This window comes from Ochlerotatus camptorhynchus, unplaced genomic scaffold (genome assembly GCF_037179485.1).
Source record: "Ochlerotatus camptorhynchus isolate MF236.1 unplaced genomic scaffold, CSIRO-AGI_Acam_v1.1 ptg000443l, whole genome shotgun sequence".
Taxonomy (NCBI): domain Eukaryota; kingdom Metazoa; phylum Arthropoda; class Insecta; order Diptera; family Culicidae; genus Ochlerotatus; species Ochlerotatus camptorhynchus.
In genome coordinates, this window is record NW_027040929.1 from 3,952,647 (window position 1) to 3,966,966 (window position 14,320).

General features: G+C 38.6%; 1 protein-coding gene across 1 annotated transcript; it reads right to left on the bottom strand.

Annotated features, from left to right (window-relative positions):
• Positions 1–9,611: 9,611 nt before the first annotated feature.
• On the bottom strand, positions 9,612–11,024 carry Naxd (NAD(P)HX dehydratase). Its single transcript, XM_065234877.1, has one exon. The coding sequence runs from the start codon at positions 10,923–10,925 to the stop codon at positions 10,041–10,043; it is 885 nt and encodes a 294-aa protein (XP_065090949.1). The 5' UTR covers positions 10,926–11,024; the 3' UTR covers positions 9,612–10,040.
• Positions 11,025–14,320: the final 3,296 nt, after the last annotated feature.

The window sequence follows — 14,320 nt, forward strand, 5'->3', positions numbered from 1 at the left end:
AAAAGCGATCATTCTTCAGACGAATAATGAAAGCAATCAACTCGGATGCCCATTCCACGTCAGATTTGGATCAGGACGCAATCCGTTAAATGACGCCGGATAACATCTTCTATGGCCATTAGTAGTTCGAAAAGTCGTATCAACGTGTCTTTCCAAGTGGTTCAACTCACAGTTTGATGATCGCAATCCAATCGGGGTAGCATAGAATTTCAAAACGAAATTGATTCAACCCAAAACACAGCACGTTTTAATTTAGGCAAAACAAATTCAAACGGGTCAATTTCCTTCCCTGCTCTGTATGATGGGATAGCATATTCAAACGAAAACGCGAGGAAAACGAAATACGAAATGAAAATTCGAAATAGCTCAAAATTTATTTTTAAATTACAGGCCCACCATTCACAAGCTTATTCATTTCTGTATACAAAGGTTTGTTCGTACCCGGACCTAGGAAGAACAGGTCTGGCAATATGAAGTTAGTCGTTTTTTCATACCTTTTCTGTTAAATGAATCAGTGTGACCGATGACACAGCCGCTGATCCAGAATACATCGTAGGAATGAAATAGACAGCAAATTCACGTTGCCAGACCAGTGCTATATGACATTGGACCCGTCCATGTGCACATGGTGTGTCATCAAATGTAAAGTAAATTGAAAGTGAACGGGTGGACTATTTGCTTCTGTACTGGCCTAGTATTATTCCCATTTTCAAAGCTATAGAGCTAAAATAAAATCCCTTTTTTATATTCCAACTATGGAGTGCATTGATTTGGGTACTATTTGTCGATTTTGTTTGAAAAGTGAAGGTCAGCTTTTTCTACTACTAGGCCTGCACAGAGATGCAAAACTTATCATACAAAATGTACGACAACTGACTGCAATAGAGGTGAGTTGTTTTTATTATTAATTCACATATTATTAAGTTAAACATTTTACCCATTACATTTCAGTTGTCTGCTACAGACAATATTGACTATAAAATATGCACAGAATGTTACACGATGCTTGAAATGTGCATAAAGTTTCGACAAATGTGCATTGAGATGAATCAAATTTTAGAAAATATCAAATTAATTTCGCATACACAAGCAACCCCCAATACGGAGTCTCCTATTGATATTAAAGAGGAAATCGAAAGTTCCATGGAACCAAGCACGCCCACAATCGATAATCTTTTCGGCAAAGATGACGATGACACATTCTCACAGGGCCATAATTTCCTCTCGCCCCCTCTATTCGACACCGATAGCTGGCCGGACCCGCTTTGGATCGGTTCCTCGTGGGAAAAAAACGAACTCCCCTGCGAAGCATCTCACAGCACTACACAGCAGTTTCTTCCAACATTGTTTCATCGGAATTCTCCCAACAGTGATTCCCATTCCTTTCCCACACCGTCTCCGACTAGAATAGTGCGTTCCAAATACTTTTGTAAAATATGCGAGAAACATTTCTTCCAACGTAACGTTCACATGCAACATCACGAGCGGTACAGCAAAGCCTGTTTCCAGTGCCTGGACGAAAAGCTGATTGGCATTTACCGACCGGAATTGGCACTCAACCGTCACACGTGTCGCATCTGTGATACCGAGAAAGAAACCTGTGCCGAATTCCTCCAGCATGCCATCGCCCATCATGCCGACGAGAACCGGACCAAGGACTCTTACAAATGTAAACAGTGCGATAAAGTGTTTGTGATGAAAAGCGATAGCCATCGCGGAAAAGTTCACAACTGTGTTCGGAAACTGCGCTGCCCACACTGTCCGCAGGCATTTTACTATGCCAAAAGCTTCCAGAAGCATCTCCGGACTTACCACAGCCACGAGGTTGGAAAAGATGATGCTCCTTTTGGTGATGGTTCGATGGTCGTTGCTAAACCGTAACCGCTGTACTAGGGTTGGATCAAAAGACGGAGACGGCTATTAAAACATCTTTCGACAGAAAAACTTCGGTTGATTTTAATTCTTGATCTGAGAAACATCCAATAAATACTTAAGATAACACACACTTTACAATGTTGAGCATTTAGTTGATTAAAATTTTTAAACAATATGTGAGCCAAACGAACATGTTTATCGTTTGCCAGAATTTTTCAGTTGAAAAGTATTGTAAGCGGAGTGAAAAAAAAAAACAAAAAGTTTATAAATAATATTATAGCAGTAAAATGCGTATATTAACAGAGTTTTTGATATTGTTAGTCAGAAGCATTGCGACGTGAAATCACATAATTATAAGATTCCCACCTTCTTTAGCAAAAAACAATTGCATTTGCTAGAAGTGGTACTGGAAGAAGCATCACATTTTAACTAGATACCACCATTGCGTAACATTCACTCCTCAAACACATAGAGGGGGGAAACCAGACGGTAGTCCGCAAAACACCAGCCATTTTTTGTGAAGTTCAGTGTTTTCGGAAACCTGAAAAACTCACATTTTTACACTAAGTTGAACTTCTACGACCACGGTTAGGGCAAAACTTGGCAATGCACTTCATATTCAATAAATTTTATTCAAAACTTAAGGAAAATAGTTCACCAGTTCACTGATTCAAAGAACGTAAGCAAATTTGTAGCGCAGACAACAAGAAAGTCACGCACAAAGCTGAAATATTTTGCTGCATATTTCAGCGCGCAGTTTAAAAAATAACAAACGTTGACTTTCGAAGGTGTCTCTTGCAAAATCTCTTGCTATTTTTGGTTTTTAGAATTTTGCATTCAGTTTTTAAGATGGCTACAAGAGAGCTAGCATTTTAAAATTATGCACGTACATTCGTTAAATTGAAATCTTTCTTTGTGAAGGCTGATTTTAAACAGCTTCCTGGTTAAGAATTTTATACTGCAACTTGAAGAGAATAGTTCAGGACGACTTAAGCACACAAAAAAACACACACAAATTTCGGACATGTTCAGTAATTTAACTCTTTTGGAAAATAGTACAGGCAAAGCCTTTGGAAGACGATGATGACGTGTAGGCAGCTGAATCAGCAAATCGGACCGGACATTCCCATATTCTTCGGTTCAATGATTGGGCACTTGCAAAAGTCTCGGCCCGCCTGCAGCTGAACAGGGGTTGAACTGGTGTCTGCGACAGGTTGGAAGGCCGGAGAATATCAGTGTCCACCCAGCTAAAGCTCCTCCCTTTTTAAGTTTTTCTTGTTAAACTCCTTCTCTCAACAAGTTAGTATATCTTAGCCTTTAGCAGAAAGACGCTTAACACTGTTTTCGGCGAATTTATGATCCTGTTTCACGTCATGCTTCTTGTCTATGCCTGTTCAGTTAAATTAATACTTTTAATTATTTTCTCTGCTGCGCTAAATCAAACGAGTAGAAATAAGAAGAGATGTCGGCTCGAATAATTTGAAAAAAATTTACGATTAGTCGTTAATCGAATAATTTAAGTTTTAGCCATCCCTAGAAAAAAAAAGTGTAATTTTGTAATGTTCTTTGTCTTTCGAAAATGTCGAACAGCAGAATTGCAACCAGCAAGTGTAACCCAAGAACCATCGCACCGCTTGCTAGTTTTCATTGCTATGACGACGACTGAATTAGGAGGCTTACAAGCAGGGGGTGAAAATCAATTCTCTTCATCGATTTTCTCTTTTGATGACCATGGCTTCACTTACCTATTTCGCACTATTTCTGCTATGCTCTTCTTTGCTCCAGAACAACAAACGTATCAATGAATGTGTTTGCCGTCGAAACAAAAGGGTCCATGAAGAGAATCGATCAAAATCACTTGCACCTCTGCTTCCAAGTTTGGTTACAAGATTACAACTCTGGACAACATTTTGTGTGGTCGTTGGGGGCGTGTGGTTCTGAATATGGCGATGAGTGTCCAAAATGTTACGCAATTGCATCCTCCTTATTCGCACACGCCCGAAGATCGGAGGCGAATGAAACTTCGATCTCTTTCGTCTACTAACGACTATCTGATGACAGTGTTGGGGAAGCAGCAATTCCAGCAATTCTACATCGACATGTTTCGTCTAGAAACGATTCTTTGATGACTGTGTTGGGGAAGCAGCATTTGCATGTACGTAATTGGTGAATTTGTTAGTTATTTGGATGCTTTTGGACAATGCTTTACATTTACCACTTTTTAAATAGCTTCTTGCAGAAAATCAACAGTTGAAAACGATGCAAAGAAATATTTCTGATCGATTGGAGATAAAATCATTGAAATTAGTCCAGAGGCAGCTGAGTTATTAACGTTTAAAATCTTTCATAATTTCGTTACATGTTTCATTTTCGATTTTCACAAAGTCGCAGCAAATATGGGGAAGCAGTTTTATTATTGTATGTTTGCCGATAGCAGATACTTGTCCCCTGGAAAATGCGAAGTGGCATCAGAGCCCGGGCTTCTGGATCGTATCGCCTTAAGATCAAGGTCCTAAATTAGATTTAGACATAGGTAAATCAAAACTTTTATTAAAACACAAAAGGTTTAACATTTCTGGAAATTTCGCTCAACATCTGGATCACATGGAATCCACTTAACCTTCCAGCGAAAAATGATTGACTGGGAAGGTAAGTACCTACACCAAAATAGAATCACATCTTCTCTTCTTTTTTTGCATTGCAAGCTTATTGCGTGCTCTCAACTTAGTGTTCTAAATGTACTTCCACAGTTATTAATTGAGAGCTTTATATTGTATGGCAAGCACAATAATACCAACAATCAATACGAAACTAACGATTTTAAATTGGCTCACTACTTGACTAGCCTATTGGTCCCAAGCAAACGATTAACGTACCCCATTCTTGTCGACATTCTACTACTACACAATGTTTGTTTTGATTCGCTATGAAAGTTTGATAGAAAGTTTGTTTGGGTTAGTGGATTTTCCTATGTTTCGAGGGGTGAATCGATTAGCTTGGGACCGAAGAGAGTACCAGAGCTGAGCCAAAAAGTTGAGCACGTTATTTCGGGACCTACTAGTCTTAGAGTTACCTCTATGATAATACTCTATGCCCAGGGAAGTCGAGAAAATTTTCAACCCGATCGAACCCGCCGCCTCGGGCTTGGTAATACCACGCCTTTACTGACTAGGCTGTGAGGCCCCTGCAATCACTGTCACCTGCTTCTATAAGTCATTGTCACATCAAGTAGAAAGCACATCCTCCTAACTTTCTTGTCACGTAATTTGTCATTCAACCGTGTCAGCCAACATGCTAGTCTTCCTGTGAATAAAGCCACATGCATTCTCATCACACAAGAGGATAGCAATCTAACTTATGCAAATGTGATCACATGCAGATTGAACACATTGAACTTTCCTTCCAGCAACCCTGTCTGTTCACAAAACTTACGACTGTCACAGGGAGATTTCAACCGTTTGTATGCCATCACGTGCGGTTGTGCCGAATGAAACTCACGTGACGTATAATCGTTTGATAGAGTTCTTGGAATCTCACTTCATGCCAATTGAATCGTCCTGAATGTGCATTGTAAGTGAATAATAGACCTCATTCCGATTTATGGTTTGACTGACAGCCCCGCCAGATCGGTTCACTGAGAGCTGATTGACGCACTTGGCATGCCGATGCTGGTGTGATTGATTGCTATACCATTCTTTGCTCTCATTGCGCTACCACATGCCAATGGCTGGCGATATAAGACTGATATTACCTCGTAAGCCCGTTATGTCATTTAGATCACATCTCTCATCGTTACTCACCATACAATGATGCAAAATAAAAATCACTTCTCTTCATTTCGTCCTCATCTCCCTCCATTCGATGGAAAATTATTTTCTCATTCGCTTCAGGTGCTTAGAGCGTAATACGCTCGAGGTAATTTCATCTCCAGATTCACGAAAAATGATATGACTGAAAGAAATATAACAGTATCATATATCATATTCGCAAAAAAAAAATCTATTAAAGTGACACATTTTGTCCCCGATCGCAAGACGGAATCCTCTTAGAGCGCCACCTCTCGTTCAGCTACTGCTACTGACACTTTTGCCCGCCCTACTCGCTTCCATCGAAAATTGAAAAAGAATGAATGATAGCATTAATGAAAGCTTATCATATTTCAATTTCGCGAACGAGCTCTGCTGGTGGTGTGAGCGATCCTTCTGGGACATACCTGTAACTAGCTAACCGTAGCGGAAAAAGGTCACGTGTTGTTTGACTTTCTTTTACTTTTTTGGCACAAGCCCTCCCGGTGCGCTCGGGGATTGCTAATTCTTCCCGGTAGCACCATTTTGCCATGGTTATTTTTCTTTTCCCTGGAACGTGCGAAATTTGAGCCACACAGAACTGAAGTTATAATCCCCCGGACCCGTCCCGCAGGACAGAGTTCACAAATTCTGCGTAATGTCTGATCATCAATCAAAAAACATTGCCAGCGGCGAAGGGAAAACAATTGGCTTTCTTTGTTGGCAGTGATCCGTTACATTACAAAATATAATGAAAAATAATTATCAAATTTGTAAAAAAAAAAAGAACTAGAGGTAAAGTGTGGGTTGTGCTTAGTGTGACGGAGATTAGATCTTAACCCTACAACGAATGCATGGGAAATGCTAAGCAGGCCATTTTTATTGAAAATTTGGGGCCTCTCATTAGTCGCGTCTGTTGACTGACAGACACGGGGGTTCAATTTCCCATTCGATCCTAGGAGTTTTTTCTATTTGAAAAGTTTATCAATTCCCATTGCCACACTTCAACATGTTTATCTGTGGTTGTAATTTTATCTACCTTTCCAATATCAAATATGACGATTGCAGCTAAAATATTATTCATTTCAATCAATGAACAACAAGGCACGTGGTTATTTTGAATATGCGAAACGTGCGTATTCATACTACCTTTCATACTATGTCGAAGAGGTTTGCATTGAAGACACAAACCTTCAGAGTATGTTACACGGCCTTTCAACCTAACTCAGTAACTGAATAAAATGCTATTGCTATCTATTTTTCTTATACGGACATATTACTCAAGTATCATAAAAACTGGAGTTACACTTTTAAACTTGTAAATATCGTAATATATCTCCTATTAAATAAAATATCCACATTACACATTATAATGGGATTTTTTTGCGCGAAATAACGGACTTCGATAGTTTACTTATTTACCTCAAAACAATTCACAGTAGCAACTAGTTTGGTCATGCTCCTATGTTGGCCATGTTTTGAAGAAATATTACGATGTTCAATATTAAATTCTAGGTGATTTTTCAAAAGTGTGAAAGTTGATTAAAAAGAGATGCTAAAATATAGTTAAAAAGTAGAAGGGTCTGTGTCTAGGGGCACGAACGGAAGCTTGACGTAGGACCGCTAGTAGACGGAATAAATGTGAAGAGCATTTAGTGCTTTTAATTGATCAGCTATCTATTATCTCAACTCTTTCCGTTTTTTAATTGTAGGCGTACCAAATTTGTAGTAATCTTTTTCAAAGAGAAAGTTGATTAAGAGAATCAATCAAAATCTGTTGTACCCCTGATTTCAAGTTTGGTTACAAGATTACAACCCTGGAGAGCATTTTGTGTGGTCGTTGGGGGCTTGTGTATGAATATGGACAAACAAGCACAGATAAATTCTATTCCAACTCTTTACTGGTGTAAGCTTGATGGCGTGTTTAGTGTAGGTGACAGCACCACGGACCTCATTTTCCAGGAACACCTTCAGCACACCTCGTAGATCAGACCGGAGATACGTTTGACACCGCCACGGCGAGCCAGACGACGGATGGTGGTTATCTTGAAGAACTTTGCGTTTGGTTCTGAATATGGCGATGAGTCTGCAAAATATTACGCAATTCCATCCTCCCTATTCGCACGCGCCCGAGGATCGGAGGCGAATGCCACTTCGACTTGTTTCGTCTACTTACTACTCTCTGACGTCTGTGCTAGGGAAGCAGCATATGCATGTAGGTAATTGGTGGATTTGTTAGTTAATTCGACGCTTTTGAACAATGCTGGACATTTACCAGTTTTTCAATAGTTTCTTGTCAAAAATCAACATTTGGAAGCAATGTTATCGATGCGTAGCCATATTTCTGATCGATTGGTGATAAAATTATTGAAATTGTACCAGGGGCAGCTGAGTTAATAACGTTCAAAATCTTTCTTAATTTGTTACATGTTCCATTTTCGGTTTTCACAAAGTGTACCCCCATATAGAAATCAAAGACGTAGTCCTACGTCAAAAAATCATCTTCCGTGAGTATTAACAACATTGTGAAACGTGTTTGAGTTGGTACTATTTAAAATGATCACATTTTTTTTATTTGCTAGTATAAATGCTTTAAAATAAAGGATTGAACTATATTTGGTTTTGGGAGGATATAATTTTTCTGCAAGATGCAGGACTTTTGATATCGATTTTTCGAAAGTTTGTTATTGTTATTTTCACAGCATTCAAACTCGCGAATTTAGATAGGCTTAACCACAAACGAAGTGACTGACGGAGCGGCTCAAAAACATTGGTGAGGAACCTGCTATTTCAATTTTTCAGTGCACCACATGGCAACACTACTACTGGATTGTACTAGAATTTTCACCAAATGTACTAGAATGTTTGGTTCTACTTGTTTCACTCTAATCAAAGCTGAAAAGCATAAAAAAATTACAAAATGATACACACTTTGCACACTGTCAAAGATAATTGCACACAAAATCAACTTTGTTCAAATACGAGCCCATCTGGTGGCTGATGGCACAAGCTTCTAAGAAAATTCTATTACAGCGAACCACATTATTTTAATTGATTTCATCGCCAGTTAGTCGTATGTCACTTCGTTTGTAGCTTTACGCTTTCGCTCTTGATTGCTTTCAAGTCTTGATTTCCGGGTGAAATGAAAATAATTTCAAATTTATTTATATTTACACTCTACATTCCATTCGAATGCCCCTCATCAATTATGACAACGAAATGTCAAACTAAATATAAATATTTTTGACGTTCAACTGCTTTTGAACTAACGCCAAGTTAAAGAACGCTTGTACATATTCAACTTTTCATGAACGAATAATATTAAGAAGAAAAGATATGATCTGTTTTAGGCCGAAAACACATTTTTAGAGATTTGGACGACATTTTTATGGAGACCTACCACTGTGCAATCCAGAGATAGAGCGAAATTCTTTCTTCCGGATTCTAACTGAACCACACTTTAAGTCAAAACTAATGCTTGCGAAGAGATATTTGAATGCTGAGTAATATTGTTAGTAGCTTTGTTCATGCCCGGTTTACATTTGTGCTGTCATTCACAAAAATGGTTATCAGCTTGATATAAACAGTCAACAACAGTGGCAAACAATTTTCGTTTACCAAATTCGTGGTTTTTACATCTAGACTGCCTATCTATAGTTTGTACTGGTGTCCATTCAGCCAAATACAAGCGAATCCAAGTAAGTAGACAGAGCCCGCGAAATTCTTTCAGAGCATCTTCAACCAGCTAAAACTAGCTCGAAGCAGGTTGACAGCTAAAAACATCCTGAGTAAATGCGAGTAAGTCCAAATTATTTGGACTATTCCAAGGGTCGATTTCGGTACTAACTCGCAACGTCGCTAGTGACAAACAAATTCTGGAAAAATCGGTAGAATAAATTAAAAGCATGTATTTGGTATTTATTTAGTATTTATTCAAAGTTGATTAATACAAGATCCAAAACCATGCATACGTGTGAATCAATTAGCTCCCTACCTTACCCCGCCAATACATTCATTGAGTGTTTCATTCCTGCGTATCACACATCCATACAACCTGCGCTAATAGAAATAAAAGAGACTAGCAAAAAAGAGTTTCCCGTACCAGCACGATACAAGTTATAAAGTCTATTTTCCTACAGACACCTAAAGTTTCATTGAGTAATTTGTACCACTGAGGAATATTTCTACTATGTATGAATAAAATGAACAAATTAAACGACATTTTGCTGATCTGCAACTTTTGCCCGGCGCTATCCTTCCCCAGTAATTCCAAAAAACATCAAATCGAAAAAACATAGAGATGAATCCATTGATAATTTGTCGAATGAAGCTGCATTAAAGCATAACTACCCAGTGCAATTGACCATCACCAGTTAGTTCCTATTCTTTCTTATGTTCAAATATATCCTCGAACACATTGTGGATTTGCTCGATCATATCAGTGCAGGTCATGCTGCGGCCTTTAACCTTGTATCCATAAGAGTTGCAATTTTTCGTTAAATAACTGGCAGCGAAGCACGCCACCACGGCAGGACTTATTTCCTGCTTCGATTGCAGTGCCCAAAAGTAGAATGTAGCTAACGAACCAGCTAGAAGATCACCTTGACCGCCACATCGCCGTCCGGATCCTCCCCGAGGACATTCGTACTTTTCCAGTGTTAATGAGTCGTATATACGATCGTTTAGGCCCTTCTCAATCACTGTCACGCCACGTCCGAGTTTGTCCAGCGTATGCATGATACGATCCCGGTCGTCCCCAAACAGGCGACAGAATTCGATGGCATTTGGAGTGAGAATTACTCCGTAGTAATCTTTCACCAGACTGATATCTTGAGTAATCAGAAACAATCCATCAGCATCGATAACTAACGGTTTCTGCAGCTGTCGGCAGATTTTGATCAGTTCAGACACGGTTTGTAGTATTTGTCGATCTCGACCCAATCCCGGGCCGATAACCAGCACATGCAATCGTTCCAGCCACGGCTCAATCTGTATAATGGCATTATTCGAGTCCAACAAAGGATGAACAATCAACTCGGGACTGTAGGACTTGATGACCTGTGCAGCTGCTTGAGGACAAAACACGTGCACCAGATCCGCACCCACTTTCAGTGCACTAATAGCCGTGAAGTACGGCGCTCCGGTATATTCTAATGATCCACCCACTACTCCGATCCGTCCAGCCTGACCCTTGTGACGGGTCGTTTCCAAATGAGGCACTATGTTCCGGGCACGCTCGAGCAGGGGAGACTTGTTTTCCGACATCGTAGCGAGCCGCGAGAGGTAATGATTTCCACCAGCTGGTAACAATAACGAAATGTTTTGTTCAGCCAAACTTTGACGCACCGAAAAACTATGAAGGTGCAGTAAATTCGACCGCTTTGACACAAACGACAGCAACATAATGAAAACATAAACCGTAACTCGTGATAAGATAACATGCAGCAAATAATGACATCAGAACGAAAAGAAACGTTGGTTGCCCCTGGGTGGGTGTTCGACGAAAGATTGTGAAGGGTGGAAAACAGGCGTTACGTTTTAAAAACATCGCAAGCTGAACAGTGTCGGTAATAAAAAGAAGCACAGTTGATGTTTTTTGATAGAAAAAAAAAACTTTGAACATTGATAAGATTGTTTGATGCCGGATACATTCTGGCAGCTATTAGCTAGTATTTAGAGCACTTTAAACTATGTAAGCATAAGTAACATTTAGATACAACAAAAACAACCCTATAATATCGAGAAATTAACGTCGGTTAAGGAGTAAAGTACGTAAGTAAACACGTTTCAAGTGAGTTGATTCAACTCACCCCGAATAGAGCAAATCCAACATCGATCAGGTTTATTGTTAATTGAACGCCGAATTGAGTCGTCTTAAGGGCAAATCCAATATTCTATTGAATCTATTAATAGGGCGGGATTTTTTTTTAACTTTGTTCGAAGCCAAGATGGGTTAGAACCTTCAGATTTGATCATTCACAAAACAGGGCTGCATTTTTTTCAGCTTCGATCATTCACATAAATCACAATATATAACCTATTGAAATTATAAAGTGATTCACAAGGAGCCTGATGTGGAAATATAACTGCCTTAAGACTTTCCTTTACAACTACGGATTTTAAAAATAGCTTAGTAATCAAACTTTTTATTTTTCCTCTGTTCAGGACATCAAACCACTGTGACTAGCCTATAGGTCACCGCCTTTCCTCCACAAGCAGCATTAGCTTCAAACTTCATCTTTCCACTGTTTACATCGCCACGGTTGCAGTTTCCGGTGAACTTCTCATGCTTTTATTTTGACCCAGAAAAATCTGTAGTTTTTTTTTACACAATCAATTCAGGTTTTCTTCACAGGGATTCTCCAGTGCAGTAACAAAGGGATCAAACGACTCCAGAAGAGCTATAAAAATCTGAGACACGATATCATTTTCTTCTACCTTGGCTCCATCTTCAACTTTGCTAGCTTCTTCCTCTCCAGACTGCATACACAATGGTTACAATGTTTAACTTACATGCTATGCATTATTCTATTATGTTTTAGTTGGTTTTAATGATTTCGCAGTTTAGAGTATACTGTCGCTTCATTAGATTGATGGGGTCATTTTTTACCTAATTTGTTCTGTGTCACACTAATCGAGTCAGTACGGTTTTACCGAGTTTTTGAATTGCGGAACTGTTCGGTAAAAGTTTAAAAATCTGTGGAAAATTTATTAATGCGAATATTTGTTCTGAACTTGTACATACTTAGTTCTGTTACCTCATTTAATGGTAGAAAATAAAATTGGTCGATTTCATTGATTCCTTACGTATAACGGTCATTTGAATTTTTACCGACTTTTTCAGTAATTCAAAAACCCAGTAAAAAAAATACTGACTCCTGTAAAAAAATCTTAGTGTGATGGTTTTTCTGAGAGTGTGGACAAATTTAATTGTGAGAGTAATTCTGATGATTCTATGCGATGTTAAATAATGTCATGGATGAAGAAAAGTATTGCAAATTCACGGCGTTCTTTGAGTGGTTGTAAGTTGATGAGCATGCTTCATATGATGGAAGAGGAAATGCGGTCTAATTCAATTTGAAAAGGGCATTCCGTACTAGGTTACAGTATTCCAGAATAGGTCTTACGAATGTAATGTATAATAATTGAAGAGTGTATGGTTCTTGAAAATTATAGCTTATCTTCTTAATGAAGCCCAGCATGATGGTATTATAATGTTCTACAAAAGTGAGTTTGGAGACTTTACAAAACCAATGGTAAAATAAATTGAATTTATTCTGGAACTATCCTTCGTAGCTAGAATTATTCATTTTCATGAAGAGCTTAATGTCGTCTTTATATATGTATGAGTATTTTTAATTATTATTTTTTTTTAGTGTGTAGGAAATGTCTTTGACGTACAAAATAAAAATAATTGGGCCTAAATAAGAACCCTGGGGCACCAAAGGTGACCAAAATGGGGTTTGCAAGTTTATTTTTAAAACAAACTATGTGTGTACGTTGCGTTAAGTAGGATTGGAGCCAATTCGAACGTCTATACTCCTTTCCTATTTTATACAATTTAAAGAGTACTAATAGTATGCTTCTCTGAAGTCAGTATAAATAAATTCTATGTGCTTGCCATTGTACATTGCGTTAATGAATGAAGATTATAAATTCAAGATGATTAATTTGTATTGTTTGTAATTTGATGTTTAACTTGCTGTAAATTTTGTCGTGTACGCATACTTTTTCTCCAAATCTCTATCCCGAGCGAGAACCATCAAATAATAGTGAATGAACGAAACCAGTAGGTACGCAGCTTTTCTATCATTCTGCTATAACTTTTTCGATTCAGCCGCTGCTGTTGGTGGATCGTTCCTGATAATATCCAGCAGATCCACAGACTTCAAGTTCATCTCCACCCAAAATTCCCAAAAAATATATCAGGAGCCGAGAACAGTGGACAACGAGTCGCCCAAAACTTTTTGATATTTGATAGAGTGATAACGTAGTGTTTAATGGAAATAACAAGTATATTCAACTAGTTTGATTGATAATTTTGATCTACGGTGGAGTGCAGATAGAAAACGGAACGTGAAGGAGACGAATGAACCACAAATTGCACCAGCAGCTGGGAGAACCACCCATCGTCTAAACTGCAAAAATTTGGCCTCTACGGTGGGCTGGGCATGTCGTAAGAATGTCGGACAACAACCCAGTGAAAATCGTTCTCGGTAACAATCTGACTGGAACCAGTGCTGCAAAATCTCGACCATACACGGCATATTGACAAAACAGTTTTCGTCGCTCATTCGAGCTAAATTAAAGTAGTCATCTTCCATGTCAACTGTGAGTGACAATCCTGTCATTGACGAAGATGTCAGTTCAATAAATTAAGCAAATTAAATTAATTAAGCAAAACAATTCCATGGAGCCTTAAAAGTGCTTAAGCATCTACGTCCTTAACTAACTGGATAACAATAATGTGGCACAGAATGCACTTTTTGGTTAATCATTATCTTTGACGAAAAAATCCCTCCCCATAGACATGGAGGTTGACGGTACTGAAGCAAAGGGTTATGTTTAATTTCTTTATATTTACAACGATGATGATTTCCTATAGTGACATATATCACCTTCTTAATGCTTCAGTATGCCTCAAACGATTAATTCTTGGT

Excerpts from the sequence above, each read along its gene's own strand:
- Naxd (XM_065234877.1), bottom strand. The coding sequence starts at position 10,925 with ATGTCGGAAAACAAGTCTCCCCTGCTCGAGCGTGCCCGGAACATAGTG.